At 40.9% G+C, this 22196-nt stretch overlaps 2 protein-coding genes across 5 annotated transcripts in view; one reads left to right on the forward strand and one right to left on the reverse strand.

Annotated features, from left to right (window-relative positions):
* Window positions 1-15425, reverse strand: part of RPS6KA5 (ribosomal protein S6 kinase A5) — an 84271-nt gene extending 68846 nt beyond the window's left edge. For all 3 annotated transcript variants that reach the window (XM_075426146.1, XM_075426147.1, XM_075426149.1), the window contains exons 1-2: window positions 14924-15425; window positions 3902-3973 (exon numbers count right to left, since the gene is read on the reverse strand). In XM_075426146.1, the coding sequence (XP_075282261.1) occupies window positions 3902-3973; window positions 14924-14996 (145 nt within the window). In that variant the 5' untranslated portion in view covers window positions 14997-15425. The remainder of the gene's footprint in view (window positions 1-3901; window positions 3974-14923) is intronic.
* A 605-nt stretch (window positions 15426-16030) lies between these two features.
* DGLUCY (D-glutamate cyclase) overlaps window positions 16031-22196 on the forward strand; it is a 47999-nt gene continuing 41833 nt past the window's right edge. Inside the window, exon 1 of one of the 2 annotated variants that reach the window (XM_075426157.1) lies at window positions 16031-16179. The gene's annotated coding sequence lies outside the window, so the exon portion shown is untranslated. The remainder of the gene's footprint in view (window positions 16180-22196) is intronic. The other variant, XM_075426158.1, reaches the window with a different exon arrangement.

A 22196-nucleotide genomic window follows, 5' to 3' on the forward strand; every position in this document is an offset into this window, starting at 1 on the left:
TATCCCTTTTGTCTCTGTGAATCAATGTCTTAAGATGACCTCAACTCTCAGCCCCATCTTCAACTTCATAGAATTTACTAGTGTAAAAGAATAGAGAAGTTCTCAAAATTGTCAAAAAAAACCCAACATCCCAACACACACACACAAAAAAAAAAAAAAAATCAACCCCATGGTTCTCTTATCATCCTGCCCATAATTTGGGCTAAGTCACTAATAGCGATAACAATGGCTGTTTGGACACGTCTCTGGGTTACAGGAACCATCCTGCCTTCCCACAGACCCTGATTAAAAATGAAAACCGAAACACAAAAAGAAAGAAAAAACCCTACAAAACAAACACACCACCCTCCCACACACACATCCCACTTGAAAATACTGAAATATTTCAAATTTCTGAAATAATTAAAGTATCACTTTTTTTTTTTCTGAAAGGTAAAAGGCATCTAATAAGTACCTGCAACTTGCAATCTAGCCAACAGGCAGTTACCGTTTAGAGGCAAGGCATTTAGCCAGCTATACACAGATAAAAATTACTTCTGTATACATTGAAGAAAATAGCCTCTTTTCTTTTTCTAATAGAATAAAAACTACAGAATAATTCAGACTCTCACTTATTAATACAGAAGGCATGCAAATATCTTCTGAACTTTTTCTTCATTTATTATCAAAGCAAGTCTAAGGACAACTGAACTGCAGACCAGTAGTTTTGTACAAGCGTACAGTTCTAAATGAGGCCTTACTCTTGTACAGTATCATTTAAGACAAGTCTGCAAATAAGAGCCTGCTATTCCAAATATTTCTGACTTACGTTATTGTGATTATAGACAGTTCTTTTTATGCTTCTTCTCATTCCCCCAAGTAAACATAAATTCTTCTACCAAGAATTGAGAAGTCAGAGTAGTCATGCTCATTCCTCCAACCTCAACTCAAGTATGAGAACAAGAAGCCACAGGCCTGAACAGGATCCCACAACTCATGACACAACACACTTGAGCACAGTTTCCATGCAAACAGGTGGTCAGAGTCTTACAAAGTTTTTGAAAAATAATCTCTTTGCTGTGGAAGTTGTAGGGAAAAAAAAAGCAAGGCACATTGCACAGGAAAAACATACAGTCAGTGTGATAGCCAAATAACTGCATGTATAGCCTCAGACTTTTCACATGCAGCAGATACTGCAAGGTCTATGGCATTTAAGTTGATTTTCCACACTTCAGACGGAGGGCTTGCACAATAATTCTTGTTATTGACAAGACAGTTCTAGAACTTCCTAAAAAAAAAAGTTTTACAAAGGGGTTTATACGTTATTAAACTAACAGCACTAGAGTCAATTCATACAAGTTCTCCGTAGTTCTGTAACAGTAGGCCCAATACTCACAAGCATTCTTCTCACAGCAGAACATTCCAGGATCATCTTAGCCAAATAGCCAATATCTTGCTTCAGTTTCTGTTCTGCTCCACCAAGTTAATGAAAAGGACACAGAAACTCTTCTCACCACAACCATTAGAAATACACTGAAAGTGAAGATGCTGTTCAGAGCTGCATCAAAATATTGCTGGATTATATTTACAGAAGAAATGCCTTAACACAGTTATATCCTACTGTGAAATAATATTCTTTCAGAAACCTCCTGCAAGAACGAGGGGATTTTTGCTTCTTACGATCCCCAGAATGCTTCTCAAGATAGGAAATTCAACATCCTCAGCAAGAACTTCTAGGTAGGTTGCAGAATCTCTACTACTAGAGGCTTTTAAGAATGAACCATTGTCAGGGATTACGCAGGTATAACAGACTGTGTCTCGGGCCAAGCAATTGGAGGATCTCTTCAAGTCCATTCTAGTTGTGTTTTCAGCAATTCTACATTACTGCAAACACTGACAATTCACAGATGGTCACTCCTGGTCACTCCCCCTACTGCAAACAGAACTAGCTGCATTCTGATACGGTCATTTGCATTTCATGCTGTCCAGTAATTGGCAAGCAACAATCTCTGACACACCTAGTGCACTAGTCTCAGCTGTGATACGCTTAAGACTGAACAAAACTTCTTGACCTCCCTAATGGTCTACATTTCCAATGCAAGAATCTCAGGCTATGACTGAAATTACATATTAAAAGAATGCAACTAGCATTTCTTCCACAAAAAAACTACTATTCTCCTACAAATGTCATTTCAGGATACCCAAGGTGTCCTTGGATTCCTGAAGTTTGCAGGGATCTTTTAGTCGGTTCTTGAAATCATTATTCCCGAAGTCCACGAAGACAGAAGATGTTTCTGGAGCAACGTGACTAGTAGAGCATGATGAAGACAGACAGGCTTGATTCCTCGTAAAAAAATTATCCTGTTAACCTGAGTGAATAAGATAGCTTTGCACTGTGAGCCTAAGGACTACCTACTCTCATTAAGAGTATTCCAGGCCAAGTGAAATCTGGCTAATCTGTTCATGAAGAAGAAAGGGCATGGAAGGTAGCAATGAATAACAGACACAGTTTAACAGCAGCAAAAGGGGTATTTCAGAGGCACTGCCTAAACACAGTAGAAGGAGGTCAGGCTACGACTACTCTGAACTTGAAGACTGACACTTAGGAAACCACCAAAACTTACTTTGTACTCCAAATGCAACAGCTGTAATATTAACATGATCTCAGACTAATGGCAGTGGTAAGGAAAGAGGAAAAAAAATTCAGGTATGGGACTGGTTTTCATACACACACATATATATAATTAAAAATGCAGTCAATGTTTCCATCAGCAGGAGAGAAAGACATCCTTGCATAAATGCATAATTATAAGTAATTTCTTTTTTGTCAACCCCACTCAGACTAATACTGACCACTTGAGAACAGCATAGCTGCTTCTACCTATGAATATGTAATATTAAAGCTTCTTTGCCTCTACCACTAACTACTGAAATTTAACAGTAAGCGTTGAATCGTTAAGACTGTTAGATTTAAATTTTTAAAAAGTTACTTCAGAAACAGGAAAATACACTCTCAGGTGATTTAACGGTTTAAGAAATTTATGAAAGAATGTGTATGACAGCTAAATGTGAAAATCAAAACCCTGTGCTCTCTTCAGTGATGTAGCAGCTTGTACAATTCTAGCCTCACTGCCAGCCATTAATGGCTGCCAATACCTAAAATTTAGTATCGTAACTAACTTGTAACTTCTATAGACCTTGATGACAGTCCACCTTCATGATTATCTCAATCCACTCAACACTGCATCTGATGTTAATACTGACAAAATAAATGCATAAACACACTAAGAAGAATAAAAGCTGTTACTTTTGGTCTGTGTACGGGCCTCTGTGTGTGTCCCTTCAACTATGGGGAAACAAAGCTTTTTTGTTGGTCAGTCAGCAATCCTATAACATCCTACAAGTCTCCAACATTGTGCTGAAATCCACAATACAACAGCAAACCTTTTCCATCTTAAATATTACTGGGATTTGAATACAACAGAAAAAGACTAGCAGAGACAATGTCAACCCTAAACCACATAGTTAAGAGAGTATCCTATTCAATAACATTCTAACATTATTTGGTTTTTTCCCAGAAACTCAAGAAAACATAGTCTGAAAAATTAACGAAATTATCAAGATCATGACTTAATTTAGATCAGATTTTTCACACACTGTATGAAGTTGTCACAAATCTCAAGCCGTTTACTCTCTATTTTTTTGAAAAAGTGCATCTTCAAAAGTGCTGTAAGCTAGAACACACGACCTCCATTTTTGCACAATATTTGTGAGAAAAAAACAAAGAAAATTATGCTATGCAATACAAAAGCAATATATCTTCCTAAACAATGTTCCAGTTACCAAAACCTCAGTTGAAAAACAGAACTATACTTAAGGGTAATGCTTCCAACATTGAACTTAGAAAAACAGTGTATCTTACCCCCTGTTCCAAGAACTTTCAGGAGTTCAAAGTTTTCAATGCCAACTTTCTCTGCATGGCCTGTCAAATTTGCTGAAGGAAAGAAAAAAATCACATTAGATATGTAGTACACTGAATCATCATTTTGGCATATTACTACAGCTTCAGTAAAAACAAGTTAGCAGGTGAATGAAACAAGCAGCACTAAAAGGACATTTCAGTTGCATATTGTATTTTTTCAACTTGAAAAGCAAAGGAGAATAAATATTTTGCTGCCATTGGTGCCCCTGGAGGTATAAAAATCATGGAATAATAACTGAATCTCATCTAGCTTTTATATACCATCTTTCATCCTATCACTGGGCACCTCTGAAAAGTGTCTAGTTCCACCTTGTCTGTAATCTCTAATCATAGTTACAGACAGCAATCAGGTCATCCCTTAGCCCTAGCAACCTGAATATTCCCATGTTCTTGGATTGTATGGTGCTTGAGATGACATAAGCAGGGCTCCAACAACTATGCCTGCATTCAACGCAGGATAATTAAACCTATAAAGACTGTCCACTACTACTGAATAGGAAAGACTTTGAGTCTACATAACCAACAAGTCTGGAAAAATCTAAGCTGCTACAAAGTTGTTTGCTTTATTGGGGAGTTTGGGAGGAGGAAGTTTGACGTTTATACAAATCTATACCACTGAGTATTTTTTTGTCTAACACATTTTTCTAAGGAGGCAAGTGAAGAGCCCTATTTAAAAAAGGAATTGTGCTCATTTGGCTTGTTGTTGGTTTGTGTTTTTTTCTTCTTTTATAAGATGCTAAAAGAAAGCCTTAAGCAGTTACCATTTTTTTCCATCTTTCATTCCTATCCTAATATTATTCATCCATTTACACCAGTATGGCTGCAGGTCATTCAGCAAAGCTGTTCCCTGAAATTATCCAGGTTAAAAGCAGTAAGACAAAAACATAATTAAGTTAAATTACTCTTAACCAAGTTCAGTTCCCTGATCCACTGTAATGAGCAGCTGCATAAGCAGTTTTAATAGCACAATTAAGGATGCAGCATCAAGCAGCAGAAGCTGCATAAGCTGGCATGGCTGCTAAAAGAATGCCTCTCAAAGAGCAACTTCAAGCCAAATTGTATGTCTAACAGCTAGTAAATTAAAAAAAAAAGGCTTAGGAAAGATGTGCAAGAAGTTTTCAGAAATAGCACCACAGATTTGAAGTACAAAGATCTCTTAACCAAAAGAGGAAAACTCTGATAGGAGATGTGGAAATTAACTTGCTCCGTTCAACAGAAATTCTCTTTTGGTTTGATACTTCTAAGAAACTTTATCAAGATAGTGTGCTTTCTGAATTAATTATCAAAATCTCCATTCACAGAACTGCAGTAACTCAACAACTCAAAACAAACAGAAAACTTAAAGCTTCAGAAAGACATCTCTCCGCAAAGCAGGAAGAGCATAAAAAAATCCAAACACTCAATAAATGAAAAAGCAAATTCGTTGCTTTTTCCAACAATCCTAGGAATCTGTACACATACACAAAATGCATCTAGTTGGGATAGGGTAACATTAGTGCTCTCACGCAAGGCACTGATGAGATCTCATCTAACGTATTACTTTCAATTCTTATCATTCATCTTTATGAGGAATTAATCAAATTTGGAAGAAATGCAGAAAGGCCACTTGAAATCACTGGGAGATTAGAAAGTCTAAAAGAGCTTTCAGGATTTTTTCCTTGTACAAACAAACAGAAGTACACATGACAATGACTTTTGCAGATCTGAAGGCATCTACAAGCTATCCTCATACTAAATGTAAAAAAAAAGAAAATAAAAACACATCACAAAAACACACAGCACAGTGAATTTATTAACAGGGAAATATTACTTTTGTGATCAGTTCCATTTTAATAATGTGTACTAAGCAAGACAGTACCAGAATCATAAACAAATCAATGAGGCAATATGCACCATGTGAGTTGAACTGAAGCTTGCTGTACTATTTTCACTGCAAACAGAACAAATACTGTTGCTAGCGCTACATCACAGTCATTGCTGAAGTCAGCAGTAAGGAAGATGCACTCATGTGCCAAGAAAGGAACAACAGCATGCCAGGCAAATCTAGACCGAGTTAGTGTCTACATAATTACAGTACATCATGTCACAGTCAGAAAGCAGTCTATCTTGAAGCAACTTCATATTACATTTTACTCTTCTTAACAAGTACTGAGAATGATACTCAACGTATACAGTTTCAAAGCAGTGCCTTCCCTGCCAGGGTCAGCGGAAGACAGGGGCTATCCTAAAGACACTATGGTTGGAATGTCCACAGTTTTAACAAAGCAGTGGATGTCACTTAAGAGATTCAGGACACAGAACCTCTCTGGATACTAGCTAAGTGATTAATTCAGAGTGGGAACATATTTTTCACTAAGAAATCCACTGATTTGGATCTTCCATTATGGTAAAACCTTTCTGGAGTACTCCACCTCACATCCTTTAAGAGCTGTCAGCAGAAGGCTTTTCAACTGAATACCCTTCTAGCAAGCAAAACAGTCATTTAATCCTGCCATATTCTTGGAACTGAATAGAAGAAAGAGTGGAACACAGAGAAACACTGCATGTCCAGTAACATGCTGAAGATTTGTAGTGCTAGCTATAGTCCTAGAAAGAGATCAGGTCCTAAACTCAATCCATTAATCTAACCTGTACCATAGACTCAATGTAACTTGTATTCCACAATCATTAACATTAACAAAACCTTTCTCACTTTCATGAGGTTACACAGTAAAAAGCTGAGTGATACCTAATTTGAATTATGTACTTGTTTCAATGTGAGCCGTAATTTTTGCATGAGCCACTTAATCCCATTTTAACTTCCATTTACGATGTTTAATTGTCTTATCCTAAAAAACCATGTAAACATCTTGAAGGTTAGTGTAATATTATTTTCATAGTAAAAGGGGAAAACTACATCACAAATAAGCATACAATCACTGTAAAATAAGTCCTACCTCATTCTTTTTGCATTATACAGAGGAAAAAATGCCATCCCACAAGATCAGACAGCTAAAAGGTGCTGCATAACACCGAGGTATGATACAACACTTCAGGCATACAGACTTTCTCTTAGAATTATTCCCTACAAAGCAGGAAGCAGAATTATCCTCATTTAAAAAAAAAAATGAATTTTCAAAGCTACAAGAAAAAATTAACAATTTCCAGAAAGTGCTTCTCCCAGCGTTGCCACAGCTGGCAAGGGCTTGCTCCAACAGCCTCAGTTGCTGCATTCAGTCCACCTCTGAAGTCATACCCTGAGAAAAGCAAGCTGAAGAGCTTGTGTCTGTGCCACATTCTTTCCAATTACATTGCTAGCGCAGTTCTTCATCTGCTGAAACCAGGCACAGCACTTTTCAACATCCTAGCTGAGAGAAGGTGCAGTTTCTCCAGAACAAAAGTCGTCATACTGACATTTCCTTCAACTTGCTTTCAGCAGCCTAAGTCTCCACAGACCAGTTATTTAATTCACAAGTCACTCCCAGAAACCCAGCTGACCCCCGCTGGCAGGCCTTTCACATGGAATACTTTCTGCAATTACACGACAACTGTTCAAAGTTTGAGAGGCTTTAAAGGATTGCAATAAGAAGGACACTACTACTACCACTGACAGAACAGTGAGAGGCTTCTCCCACCTCAGAGACATCATCATGCTAGGATTGGTATGAGAACCTGACCCAACAACTGCCTGTGCATTCAGGTTTTGAAGCAGACAAATGAAACTAGAGCTTCCTCCACTGAACTACATCAAGCAACCTTCAAAGACAAGCTCTGCCTGAAAGCTGTGACTTGTCTCTGCTATTCTATGCAACAGGAGACCAGCTCTGCTGTTTTATTGAGCAGAACAATGAACCTCAAGTAATTTACAGCAGAATAGAGAAAGCAAAAACGAAAACAGGACAAAAGACATTCTGTAATGTTTCAAACTATTAGGTGTTCAATGCTTGGTACCAAGATCAACTTGATTCTAACCTGCAACTTCAGAGAATGGCCCATCTCCACTCACGCAACACTTACTTTTTAAAGTCACAGCAAAGAACTGATACGGTTTTCAAAGTTATGTGAACACAAACTTGAGATTATCCCTTATTCAGAGCAAAGAGAGGGTGTTTTTCCTTGAAATTAAGCAAAACTAGCACATTCCTTTCTGAAAAAACACAACACAACAGCCAAACACAAAACGTAACAGAAACCACACAACTATCGCTTGTTTGACACTGAAGAAAATGCATCCAGGATGTTATATTGGTTTTCTGCTATATATAAAATTGTGCTTTGATTGTAACTGATTACAGCAACTGGAAACTATCTGTGAAGGGAAGTGAAAAACACTGCACAGTCCTTGAAATCTGACAGACCATCACCAACTAGTAATTGTCAGGTCACTGAACAAGAGTATCATCTAATCAGGACAGGGAACTACCTTACAAACTTCAATCGGAATTTAAATACCACACCATCTTAAGGACTAGCTGCATTTTTCTTAGGCCAAAAAAGAATTTGCAGCAAAAATAAAACCATGCACACAGTTCTGAACTCACATCAAAGAGAAAATGCAATTCATGTTACTCCGAACTCTAGGATCACAAATAATATAACTGCTCATTTTCTATAATATTAAATGCTTCAGGAGAAAACCATCTGAACTGAAAAAGAAATTTAAGATCTCATAAAGCTGCTGCTGCCATTCTAGAAGGTCTGGAAGCCAACACTTTACACAGCCAAAGACGGTAAAGACCTCTGAAGTACTAGCTAAGTGGAATACAGTATGTGGAAATTCATGAACGAAATGCTGTGGAGAACGTAGCAGGAAATTGTCATTACCATTATGAAAATCGACTGAAGCTGCGGAAGACTATCCTATCAAAGTTATCATCTGCACATCAGAAGCTGAAATAAAGATAAAAGTGAGGACATCTGAAATTAATGATGGAGACTCACAGTAGTCTGAACTGGAAAATGCTCCATGTTAAAACCCTTTTGCATTCATCAGCAGTAGCCCTTTCGCTATTACAGAGGCGACTTTGCTATGAAGTTTGTCATTACTGTGAGATGAATCACTATGAGGTCACCAAGATTCAACCTAGAAGCACCTCCGTGGTTAGCTAGAAGCTTAACATGCAGTAACACCATAGGTCACATAATAGTCAAAAAATCCCCATAATGTAATCAGGCAAGATGCTAATGAATAAAGTTGATATAGATAATGTAATGCTGAACAGAGTTGAAACAGTCAGATCAAAATAACAGATATCTAAAGATTGTGCATACCTGCTGAAACAAGAAATTATGAACAATACATGAATATACTTTGGTCTTTGCTGTCATCAGAAATCAGCACAACACTTCAAAAAAAACACACTATTCAAATCACAGGCACTTTGGACACTGTTAACAGTAAAAGAATGTAGATTAATTTATCAACAAAAGAAGAACAACCGATAATTTAAATGTTGATGGAAGGTATTTACATACTAGATTATGCAGACATTAACCAGGAAACTTCAGAATTATCTTCAGAATTGTCCTCTCTCAGACAAAGCTTTTATAACCATCTGTCCAAGCCAGCATAAAATATTCACAGGCGTCAACAAAAAATGGGACGAGGAAATAGTCACAATAGATCCCAAAACAAAACACAAAAACAAATAAAGTGGCTATGTGTAACACGAGTCATTCATAAACCAGGTCATCTGCCTATCTACAGAATGAATCTGAAGCAAAGAAATCTTAGCAGAGCTTGCACCTCATTATTAGGATTGTATAATGGTTAAAAAAAAAAAAAGAAAGAAAGAATGCTTACCATAAGATATCAAATCATGCCAAGCAATGAAGAGGATCCAACAGAAATACTTACATGAAGAATATAGCTGCAAATCACACCCCCAAGATACCCAGGCTTTCTCATGTGTTCAAGCAACTCTGGCAAGTGTTTTCTGAATTGCCTCCTGAATAAAATCCTAAAGTGCATCAAATTGGCGTATAAATTTCCTAACTCTTTTGTTCAATCCAGCATGAGCTTTTACACCATCACATTTAGAATACACTGGAACAAAGCTAAATAACAGGCTGACAATGAAGACTGTGACTACTAGTCCTCATTCGTATCAGACATTTTATAGAATGCCACCAAAGCAATGAAAGCAAAATGAGCAATGGTACCAGACTATTTTACAGATCATTTTAGTTTGTTGGATTCTAAAGCCTGGGGGGGGGGGGGAACCACAACCAAAACAAACAAACAAACAACAAAAAACCCCCAAAGAAAACCCCAAGAAGTTCAACAGTCATTTTCCTCCTTTGTTATCAGAGCTTATCGTAATCAATGTTACCATAAGACAAATAGCAATAAATCCCTAGACTACAAAACATTTCTAAAAAGTATTGATCCTGTAAACAGTAAAATCCAGAGATTTAAGTTGTATTAAGGATGATTCATAAACAACTTCTCTTAAAACACTCTTTATACTTCCCACAGCAACATGAGAACACATATCTTAGTGCTCAAAAGAGAAAAGTAGAAAGCCAACCCAAGTTTTGAAATAGTCAACTAACAGTATCTCCTGATTGCTAAGCAATACACAGAATTAGTACAGAGAATCAAAAAAAAAAAAAAATCTGTGTCTTACAGAAAATATAATTTTAAAAGAATACTGTAGAGGTGCCACGTGTAACACTATAGCAAAGGTTGAACACTCTATTTAATGCATGACTCATCATGTTTTTTAGCCATAGGAATTTTCACAATGCCTTATGATGTAACATGAACCTTACAGTTTACAAATAGTTTAAGTTCTCATTCAGGAATGGGTAACTAAGAATTTGCAATATTAAACCCTTCAAACAGTCCATGTATCTATTGTTCGAAGCCTTTTATAGTTTCATACTAAATCATAAGTTAGACTCCTTGACGCAAGTGGAATTTCCAAATCATTCTGCCTCTGGAGCCCTGCAGCCCATTGCTCCGTTGACATCTGGGCTATACGTGTCTTTATGCATGTCAAATGTTACAGTCAGACAAATTGCAAACTAAAGCAAGGTCTTTAGCCCAAAGTCTGTGACAGGATTAAAATGAATCCAGTATCCTCTTCAAAACGGACTTGCCGAAAGGAAAAGAACAATGCGTTCAAGCAAAACAAACAACATATAAAATGCCTATTGCCCATACATTGATGGAATATCTCACAAGTTTCCTTCAGGATTCCAGTTTTGCTAATCTCTGCCTCTCACTGGGCAAAGCAGGGAGTGCACAGGCATGCTGCAAGATGGGCAACCTCTTACCTTGTCACGTACACTTAAGGTTCAGGTTCCTCTGATCCTTATTTTACTTTTTCCCCAAAACCAAAAGCTACAACAGAAGGCAACAGGAGGTGGGGGAGGGGGAAAATATCACTGTTAACAGTTCTATTTCCGTCTTACTTTCCTGTATCACGTCTTTCCCTCTCTGCCCATATCCTTCCCTGTTACAAAACATTTTTTCTCCAATAGGCTTTACATTTGCCACTGTTCAGTTCCACAGCATTACCAGGAAACAGAAAATGTGAAGAGACAATATTCTTTTTTCACTGTAAATAATACACAACTTTTTAGGTCTCCAAAAAGATTAGAAGTTGTACTAATTTTTTAGCCTTCAAAAAATAAAACTTTTTCCTTTACAAGATTACAGAAACAGCTCTTGCAAAAACTTTCATTTTCTTCTTATTTTCACTGCAGTACTTCAGTAACAATCCTAGTCACCACTTCCTACAATTTGATCTTTGGCATATTTTTTCTTTCTACTTCCTGAAAAGAAAGTGATTCCACTTTCCCTAAAAACTCACTTCCTCCCCAAAGTGAGAAAAGAAAGATGGTGACTATGCTGAAGTGGCTGAATTGTGAGGTTTCTACAGAGGAAGAAATGGTTTGTGTGACAGGAAAAGAAAAAAAAGAAAACGTTGCTAAGTATACTAGGAGAAAATCATTATTAACTGAAATGTGTCCTAGAAGTCACTGCTATGTCTGATCTGCAAAATAACCAACCAAAGGAACAATCGCTGAAGCACATGCTTGCTTACAGTTTCCTCAGCAGTAGGGGGACATGCTGATTCTTTGCGTCATTAAATTAGAATATATACACACAGAGCAGTGCCCAGTACTTACAATACACCAAATCACATGGCATCTTACAGGGGCACTCAAGTGTTACACACCACAGCTCCTTCTCTATCGCAGACCCAATCTACATGCCTATGAAGTGATGTTTTTTCAGCAATTGCTTTTTTGTCACACAATAGAGGAGTTTCAGTGCCCTAAGAATATGGGTTATAGAGCTAAAATTAAGGTTGACTCTACATATCAGAGCCAGCAATGTAATTGCAAAGTCAAAGTTTAAAAGAAGTTAAACCATGGTATGATAGGGTTAGCCATCAGCTTGGAGCTCTGTAGAAACAGCACTGCATATGCTCTTACTGTGTATTTTCATACGCCACAGTACTTGCTTGAAGGTAACAACAATCACCTGTGAAGATACTAACTTAATCTTAAATTCAAGTTTCATAGTATGCATACTTACTCACTTGACCATAATCAATGCCTGTCTCTAACTCATTTAATATTTTTAGAGCAACTCCAAGACCCAAGTAATTACAAATGCAAAGTATAACTGTAGGTTCACCTGCATTTAGTTGATTTGAATATATAATTCTTTGTACTTTGTTATCACAAGGTTCAAGCAACAACTTCCACGATATGAAAATGAGACACTCCTTCTCAAAGAAGCCATTATTTCTACCACAATAGTACATTCTTTCAAAGCACTGTAGAGACTGATCTCTTTTTCATCTGCCAACTGACAGCTACTTTCGATATGTAATTCTAAATCATTCAGTTAGTCACAGAGTTAGCAACATCAAAGACAGAACACAGAGAGGAGCGGAACACTAGAATCTAAACAAATTGCACATTAAAAGGATATTCATGCTATGCAACCTCAGTATTTAAGAACAACGAAGATCCTCTGCCTCCAGTTCTAGTTCTTGCACGTTCCCTCACCCTCTTTCCCAAAATGAAGCAAAAGTAAACAATCATGCTGCATGCTTTAAAACTGGTGGGTTGACCCTAGCCAGCAGCCAGGCACCTACACAGTCCGACCCAGACCAAAAAAACTAAGAAAAATCCCCAAAGTATCCTACAGATTATTTATATATTTCTATTTCAACAGAAGCTGACTGCAATTTTTCTCTTCCAAGTTACTGTATCTCTGCTCATTGTGCAGAGACAAGTTCTGAAACAATATCTTGATACGTCTTGCATAGCGATGACACTATTGACACGTTCAGGAGTAGGAGTCTCCCAGGAGTACATGACAGAGCAGCTCCCTCCTCCACCCTAATGCTCCAGAAATAGACAAGTCATTGCTAGAAAGCATTTTTCAGAAAGCAGAGTTTTCCAAATACTTAATAAGGAGAAGAGAATGAGGAAGGGAGAAGCAACTGATTCCCATTAAGCTGAATTTCAGAAGCTTAAGAACACACAAACAAGGTTGAGAATTTTTAAATTAAAAGCATGAGTACTTCCTGAGCCTACAAAGCTTTAAGATCAGCATCAAAATGAAAATTGCTTATTACGCTATATTAGACAGTTCTTTGTCTAGTTTATACAAATGTGTTAATTCCTCAAACTGTGTTTACACAACTATCCCACAGGGATAGTTCTGTGAATCTAGAGATAGCTAGGAAAATAGATAGATTAAATGTGTGCCACTTCCCTTCCCCTTCTCCCTTTTTCTCCTGCACACTGAAATCTAACAACACCTAACAAGACAAGTATGTTTTCCACCAGCTCTTTTTCTTCTTCTTGAAAGAAGGAAACTACGGTCCCTTTGGTTTCCGCGTAGCTATCAGGAAGAGCACTTTTTTTTTTTTTTTAAGCTGCAGTGATAGCTACCTTCCGCTGGGGCCCCTCCACTGAGCCCCTAGACCCGAGTGACAGGGGGACAGGAGGCTGAACGCGACCAAAGGGACTCCTCGCCCTCCACAGCAGCCCATCAGGGAATGTCACCTCCATTAACCCGGGGACGGCTCTCTCAAACTTTTGCGATGAACAGCATCATATACTTACTTTTACTTCACCACGGAGAAAAAAAGATGGTAACAGAAAAGGAACGAAGGCCATGGGTTAATAGCACGCCCATTGTTAATCAGGATCTATAGTCTCTGTATTTATTATGTTTTACACACAATTCTAAATTAACAGTAAAACCTAGCTTTACTGCAGCATTCAAGTTGCCTGGAAACTTCTGAGCAGCACAGAGTCCCTATCAGAATATAAAGATCTTCCTCAACATAACAACCTAGGACAGAGTATTCCTGCTGTCTCTTGAAAAGCAATACGTATATTTCATGTGTTGAACTACTTCTTCAAAGGGTCTTCAAGTAACTCCTGGGCTACAAGAAGATTCGCAGACTGCAACGCCAGATAACTCTGCGGTTACATGTTGGTACATTCCCCTCCCTACAATTCCGGCATTTCGCCGAGGTCAGAGAAAAGCTGTCACATCACAAATCGACATCACTGAGGACGCTAACAAACGGCCCCTCGCCTCGCCCCCAATACTGACATAGCCATAAAAGTCAAACGCACAATTCAAAAACGAAAAACAAGAACAAAACAAACAATGACTAACCCTTCTCTCCTTCAAGAGTGTCAAATACCACTGGGGAAGGGGGACAGGGGAACCAAACACGCAGCAGAAGTCCAAATGAAATACTTTTTTGGGAAATAAACGAAGTCCCCCCGCCCCCATCTCACACGCTCCTGCCCATGTCTCTCAGCTCATCCTCTGGGTTTTGGGTTTCTATTTTTTTCCTTACCGAGACTTGCCTACCGGTCCCGACCAACTCTCCCGAACCCCCCCCCTCAGCACTTCTTCCCCACGTCCCGGCAGCCCGGCACCCTCCCCCCCCCGCCGCCCGCCGTGACCTCCCGCGGCCCCCCCCCGCTCACCGTTCCTCAGCTCGTGCTTGACGGTGAGGAGCGGCAGCTCCCCTTCCTCCGCCGGGCCCGAGGGTCCCTCCATGTTCTCTCAGGCAGGCGCTCCCCCGCCTCTGCCGCTCCCCGCGTGTGTGCGTGTGTGTGTGCGCGGAGGCGGGGGACGTCACCTGGCCTGAGGCGGATTTTATTTTCCAGGGGCGCTCCGGGGGAGCGGAGCCATGCGGGCGCGCTGGGGGCGGCTGCTCTCCCCTCCGCCTCGGGGAGAACGGGGGGGGGGGGGGGGGGGGGGAACCCAAACCCCACACACCGCCCAACACCAAACAGTTATGAAAATGCAGGGAGGCACACGCACGTCGGCTCCCCTCCCCCGGCCCTCAGAGCCAGCCCATGTCCTTGCGGCTCCCCTCCCCCTCGCTCCGGCCGCCCTCCCCGCCCAACGGCAGGGAGCGGAGCGGAGCCGAGCCCCGTCGAGCCGAGCCGAGCCGAGCCGAGCGCGGCCCAGCCGGGATAGGCTGAGCGCGGCGGGAGGAGGGGGCGCCGTCAGGGGAGCGGCTCCTGCTCTGGCCCTCGCGCCCCCTCCCTCTCCCCGCCGAGCGCTCATTGGGCGCGCGCGCCCGCGAAGCCCAGCGGCTATTGGGCAGAGAACGTTCTACGTGCCTCCTTCCGCCGAGCGGCGCGGTCCCTCATTGGGTCAGCGGCTGCGCCAATCGCTGGCTCCGCCCCACCGGTTCCCCCCCAATCCCTCTACTCCCTAATCTTGTTTGTAAACATTCCCGCCCGCCTCTCCCACCTCCCCCGTTGAGGGCGGGCGCTGGGTTGCCTAGAGAAAAGGGAAAGCGCTGATTGACCACTGCGACTGGCAATCATATGAGGGAGCGGCGGTGGCGCTCTTCCCTCGGGTTATGGGCCGGTTCCATCGTACTGGGGGGGGGGAGCAGCCGTGGGCTTCCCCACTCGCAGTGGCGGCGGGGGGGAGCCGAGCAGAGCTCCCCCCTGGCGGGGGGAGGCGGCAGCGGGATGGGGGCGCAGGGGATCCCCTCGCCGCGGGGCAGGGAGGGACGACCGAGGGAGGGGGGTCCCGCAGAGCCCTGACCGTCCGCTGAACCCCCGTCTCCCCGCCCGGCGCGGGTGGTGCGTGCGGGCCCGCAGCGGTGCGGCCCGGCCCGGCTCGGCTCGGCCGCCTGCTTGGGCTGGGGCAGCCGGAGAGCTGCCGCTGTCACTGCGGCACGTCGGTACGCCCGCCTTCAGGCCAGCGCCGCGGCCTTGCGGTACGCGCTCCGGTCACGCAGGCTTCAGGGCCCCGCAGAGCCGGGGGCGGGGGCGGCGGGGGGTCAGCTCAGGCCTGGCGCCTGGGTGGCTGCGGGAGGGGCGGCGCGCCCCGGGTCGCGCTTGACGGGGCCTCCGCCCGCAGTGGGGGCCTGGCGGCCCGGGCGCAGGGCAGCGAGCGGAGGCGTCGGCGGGGGGTGTTGCAGAGGCTGGGTTTACTGGAAGGTACCCCAGCCTGTGCGGTGGCGGAGGGGTGACAACGCGAGGAGGAGCTGGGCGGGCTGTGGCGGCTCGGGGCTCGCCTGTCTCGGTGTGCCGGGAGGCGGGAGCGGGCGCTGGGCCGGGCCGGCGCGTCCGGGTGCCCGCAGCTGCTCGCGGCGCGTTCGTCTGGGCCCGTTCGCTGCGGCGGGCACGCGGTCCTGGCAGCGGGCTGTGATTCCGTGTTGAAGGCAGATGCGGTTGGAATCGTGTTAGAGCTGTTGGTCTCACCTGAGCCTCTCGGTCTGTTATGTTTTGGAAGCGATCTGGTGTGCCTAAAGCAGCCCACATTTCCTGGAGACAGATCACACAAACCGCTTTTCCCTCCATGGCGGATTTACAGTCGTTTCTGGCTTGCTCCTTCCCATCCTTTGACGCTGTGTAACAAGGTGCTAACTTGCAGTGCCGTGCCACGTACAGCAGCTGTGTTCACACAGAGTCTGATTCTGGGACATCAAACATCAGTTAAATAAATTGTCTTCTGTTAATCCTTTATTCACATTCCGGTAGTACATATTTGTGTGTGTGTTTGTACATATATATATATAAGTGCATGTGCATATATACATACACACACATTTCTACAGTTTCCCATAGAGAGATTGTGTTGAACTATTTAAAGTTGGTAAGAGCTTTCTACTATGGAATTGTTTAAATACTAAACCTTGTTCTTAAGGCGCTTTTGGGACTGGTTTTCTTCCCAAAATTAAAAATACTTCTGAAGGTTTTTTCCGCAAAGCACTGCAAGTGTTCTCTTGAGATATCTCGCTGTAGCAGGTGGTGGACACATAACTTCACTGAAAACCCCCATCCAGTTACTGCCTTTCCAACAGTATTATATCAAGGCTGTAAATACAGAAAGTCTGATCACAAAGATGTTTTCAAACTGAAAAATAATTGATTCACTAACTTTTGTCACTTGATTCTAGAAGCCTCTCTGTTGAAAAGACAGTAAATGTTACATCAGCATAATATTAAACTACAGAAGGGAAAATAATGAAAATGCAAAACTCATAAAGTTCATTGTTAAATCAGAGTTTTGCACCGTTGTAACTAATGGCTCCTTTGTACAACTAGTGGGGAGTGTCAGTTTTACTTCTTCTTTACAAGGAGTAACAACCACTGTTGATTACTGTGTGTCCCACATGTTACATTTTAAAGCGGGTAGTACTACATTTCATCCAGTGGCTCTAGTAGCCTACACTTTGTACTAGCTGTCCCTGGCAGCCTGGGAAGAGAGAAACTGAAATCTGACTCCACTCTGTTACTTACTAGCAGTCGGTGTGAGTGGGGCTGGCAATGAATCCAGTAGTTGCTAATAGGCTTGGTTTCAGATGTCCCTAGCTTGACAGAGTTCATCTGCTTATTTGCCTCAGGCTGAAACCTTCTCTTTTCTCCTTTTAAATTTCAGCCAAAACAGCTTTAAAGAATGAGTCGATAACCCTAAAACATCAAACCAAGGTTAATGATCCATTGTGGTAGCTGCTGTCTATGCATCTAGCAAGACACAGTGATTACCCTGTATATTTAGGTTTAAGTTGTGACTGGGCTTAGAGAGTACTATTGCATGAACTGAAAGTTCGTTGTTGTCACTGAGGCACCTGCTGATTTGCTTGCACCTTGGAAAAAGTAACTGAGCAACATGGTCATTCCATTAAAAAAAAAAAAAAAAAAAAGATTTTTTTACAGAACAAGCTCTCCAGTGTTGAAATATTTTTGCAGTGGGATTCTCGTGTCGTATCCAGAAACAGCGATGCAGCCCAACTGAATGCTTGGAAAGAATCCTGCCTTTTGACAGACAAAAGATCTATACTTGCACTGAAATCCTAAACCTCCTGTCTGTGGTCTGTGCTCAAGTTTTCATTTCAACTGAACATTTGGGAGCGTGAAGGATTAAACTTGGTAGTGTGCTTGATTCAAGAGTGGAGCTACCCTCAGTGGAATGGTGCAGGCATAGTGGGCTGGTTTCATCACCTCCTTCACCTTTGTCTTTGAAGCAGTATCACATGGATTTGTGGTTGTTTGTAAAAGGACAGAGTTTTGTCATCCTTAAGGGTAGACAAGATTTGCGGGTAGGTGGAAACATACAGGCTACATCTGTACTGGAAAATAAAGCAGATTAGGACTTGTTCTTTAGGTGTCCCGGCAAGCGGCATGACATAGCATGGCGTAGCTTGCACGCACAAGGCTGAGTTCTTTCCCCTTCAAAACAGGGTGGCCTTTTCCATACTGCCTACTGGATTTATAAAGATTGCAAACCGTTACTGAGCCATGCAAACCATTACTGAGCCATGCTAGCCCCCAACTTGTATACGGACATTGCCTGGGAGAGTGCTAGTCAGGGGCCCAACCATTCCCAAAAGCATGCCAGCAGTCAGAAGTATGGGTAGTCATGTGCCAGTGTTCAGATTCTGCCTTTGTCCCCTTTAAATCACTAACACAGACAGTCACAGGGTCAGCTGAGGGAGGAAATTTGACCTGAGCCTGCAGCCAAAGCAGGCATGTGAAAGTACAGAAACAATGATGGGCTATAGACCCACAGGGAGTACAGAATGGTCTGTAAGATATTCCTTTGTAGTTTGGAGAAGTAAAACCACCCTTGCTATGTAAACTGTGCTTTTAGAAGTGAAGCTCTGAGTGCAATTTAATTGACTGAAAGTGTTATTTGCATTTTAGATACTCATTTATGTGTGTGCTGTGACACTAATCAAAAAAATACTATTTGTATTATGTGTATTCAATAAATTACCTCCCCAGTGTTAAAAGGAATAATATATGCTGTAAAAATGATTAAAAACTATGGCATGATGCAAAGCCACTCTCCCTCCATAGTGTAAATATTTTATTTTTAAGTAGCATTTTCATATTCATGTGTATGATAAAAGCAACCTGACAGGGCAATCAGCCAACAGTTCAACGTTTGGGCTGCGTGTATGCTGCGAGTTTGGGAACGTGGAGTAACAGAGTTCTAAAGATAGATGTCCCTTCTCTATCCCACAACACAACTGTTCAAAAATATGTGTATTTACTTGCCATTCCTAATTGTGAGGAGAGGGAGGAAAAATGCTGTGGGAAATACCCACATGGAAAGATATTATTGAACTTCATTTAAGAAGAAGTGTCACAACATTTCCTTTTTAGTTCTAAAAGAGGTGGTGTGCCAAGCTGGTTTGAGGGCTGAGGTAAAATTGAAATGCTCCATGTACAGACTTCTGAGAGGAAATGAGAGAGAGAGAGAGAGAAAGAAAGAAGAAAAAGAGTGCTGTAGCTGCATACTTCCAGGGTGTCACAGCTTTACAGTTTTGAGGTACTTGATTTACTTTCTTTCTGAAGGGGAGCTGCGTATGAAAAACGTAGTTTCTAGGGAGCTAAAGTTGGGGGCATCTGGTGCTTTCTTATGGTCATTGAATTGTTACAGAAATAGGTGTTATTTTCAAAGTACAAATGCTGGAAAGCCAGATGATACATAACGTTCCCCTTAATCACTCCATGGAGAATATTTCCACAGCAAGGGAAAAAGAGGATCAAATTTTGGAAACCGAGAAATGAATTGAGGGAAGGAGTCCCCGTGAAAGAGAGTCATGACTTGAAACAGCTTTTGTGTGAGCTTTTAGTACAGTATTATTTCTAGTTTCTAGTTTACATATATTCTCTTTTTTTCTTTTTTAATCTGAAGTTGAACATTTTGTGCTTGAGAACTGTCAGAAAAGTAGATTGGGTAGGTAAATTTGCTGTTTAAAGCATTTTTGTGTGAAACGGCTCCATCCAACAGTTCTATCTCTCTAAAACCTCTTAACATCTTACCATGAAAGGAGAAGTTATGCTGAGCATCCAAGCCTAATAATTCTCTTAACGGAAGTGGTACAACTCTGTCAGGAAATGGATCGTTTCTTGAAAGAGTGCATATAAGTGAAGATGTGTTACTGATTCAAGGGTTACATCTTTGATTAAGCTTAAGTCCTGTTCCAGTTAGTATTCATTTCTTCACTGAAAATTAATTTGTTTATTTTTAATTCGGTTACAGTACAGTTGCAACTACTACTCCAGGCAACAGTTTCAAAAGTTTAATTGTTAAAAATCTACATGGTTGTAAGAGAGAAACAATTAAAATATTTGTTATGTTACTCACTTTCTGATGAGGAAAAGGAAAATGAATGAACACTGTGCAGAGAGGAAAGGAAGCAATACTATATTAAAACAGAAATAGGGGTTTATCTCAATTTCTGATCTACTTAAATGCTTAAGCCAGCCAGAGATGGAATTTCTAGTTAATATAAAGAATTGACTTTTGGATCCTAATCCTCACTCACTCAAAATAATATGAAATTATTTTTAATTTTGTTAGAAGAAACACAGAGGGATGTCCTACATTATGGTATTATTAAACCTCTGAGTAATACTGACTGCAGTGTAATTAAATTCCTTTTCAGAAGACTCACATGTGAATTCTTACTATTTTGAAAACTGACTGTAACTTGGGAGAATGAAACTTTAGAAAGCAGAAGCTAATCAAGATGATCTGAAAGCTAGAGATGAGGAATTTAAAACTTTTAACGCAGCATGGAGACCATGAGCACATCCTGATAGTTGCAGAAGTCATGCATCTGCTTTCCACCCCCAAAGAAGGAAGCAAAAACATGAGAAAAGAAGTTATTAAATGGCAGAGCTTAAAGGTATGCATTGTAGTTCTTAAAGAGAGCCTACCAAAAAGGAGGTAAGTGCCACATGAAGATGGAAAGGCAGCTTTTGAAAAGCATAAATGAAAACTAAGAAGTTCATTTCCACAACTTTTTTCCTACTGACGTATTTAAAGATATTGCATCTGTTAAATAGAGCAAAAAATATATTTAACGAAGTGAATAATATTGCAGAGATTCTTTTTTCCTTTTCTCTTTACCTTGACAAAAAGTTGGATGGTTATTCATTTTGAACCTACTCTTTTAAAGTTAAAACGATAAGATGCTCCCATGAATTGAAATAACAGAAGAGAAAATCCTGAAACAGATGGATAAATTAAGAGAAATATATTCCAGACTCAGGTGGTGTATCTCCTGGAATCTGAAAGGAATTAGAGCTCCTCAGAAAAAATACAAAAATTCCCATTAGGTTCAAGTACTATAGCAGGTGACTGGAAGACACCTCTTAACATAATGTAATATAATCCTTTATAGCATAATATAGTATGATTTAATATAAGCAGCATTAAAACTAAGAACCTCCTTAAAAGGACTAGAAAAATGTTTTGAGGAAAGATTTTAAACATTACCCTTAGTTTTAAAGAACGAAAAAAATAAAATGTGTTATAAAAACACTACATAAACATGATCCATGAAAACACACCAGATATAAAATACCACTGTGAAAAATCAGGTAGTAAAACCAATATCTATAATAATAAATTACACATTTTCAATATGTCTAAAAAAATGTAGATTTTAACTGAAGTTGCATAATTGACACTGGCACTGTACATTGTGTGACTTGGGACTAGAGCTAACCCATGACAGGTACTCAGCAATTCTATCATTTTATTACTGGTAAAATTTTTCATCCCGTACTAATTTATTGAGATACAGGATACAAACTAGGGTATGTCTAGCTCAGCATCCTGTCTCCAGCTCTGGCAAACAGCAGCTATGTAGTGTAATGACAAACTGTGGTAAGAAACTTCTAAGGTTTAACTATGCACTCGATGAATAAAGACCTCCGTTTGTTTGCTTTGACTTTGCCATTTACTAGTTTTATCTGATGACCCATAACA

This window comes from Opisthocomus hoazin, chromosome 7, assembly GCF_030867145.1.
Source record: "Opisthocomus hoazin isolate bOpiHoa1 chromosome 7, bOpiHoa1.hap1, whole genome shotgun sequence".
NCBI lineage: Eukaryota > Metazoa > Chordata > Aves > Opisthocomiformes > Opisthocomidae > Opisthocomus > Opisthocomus hoazin.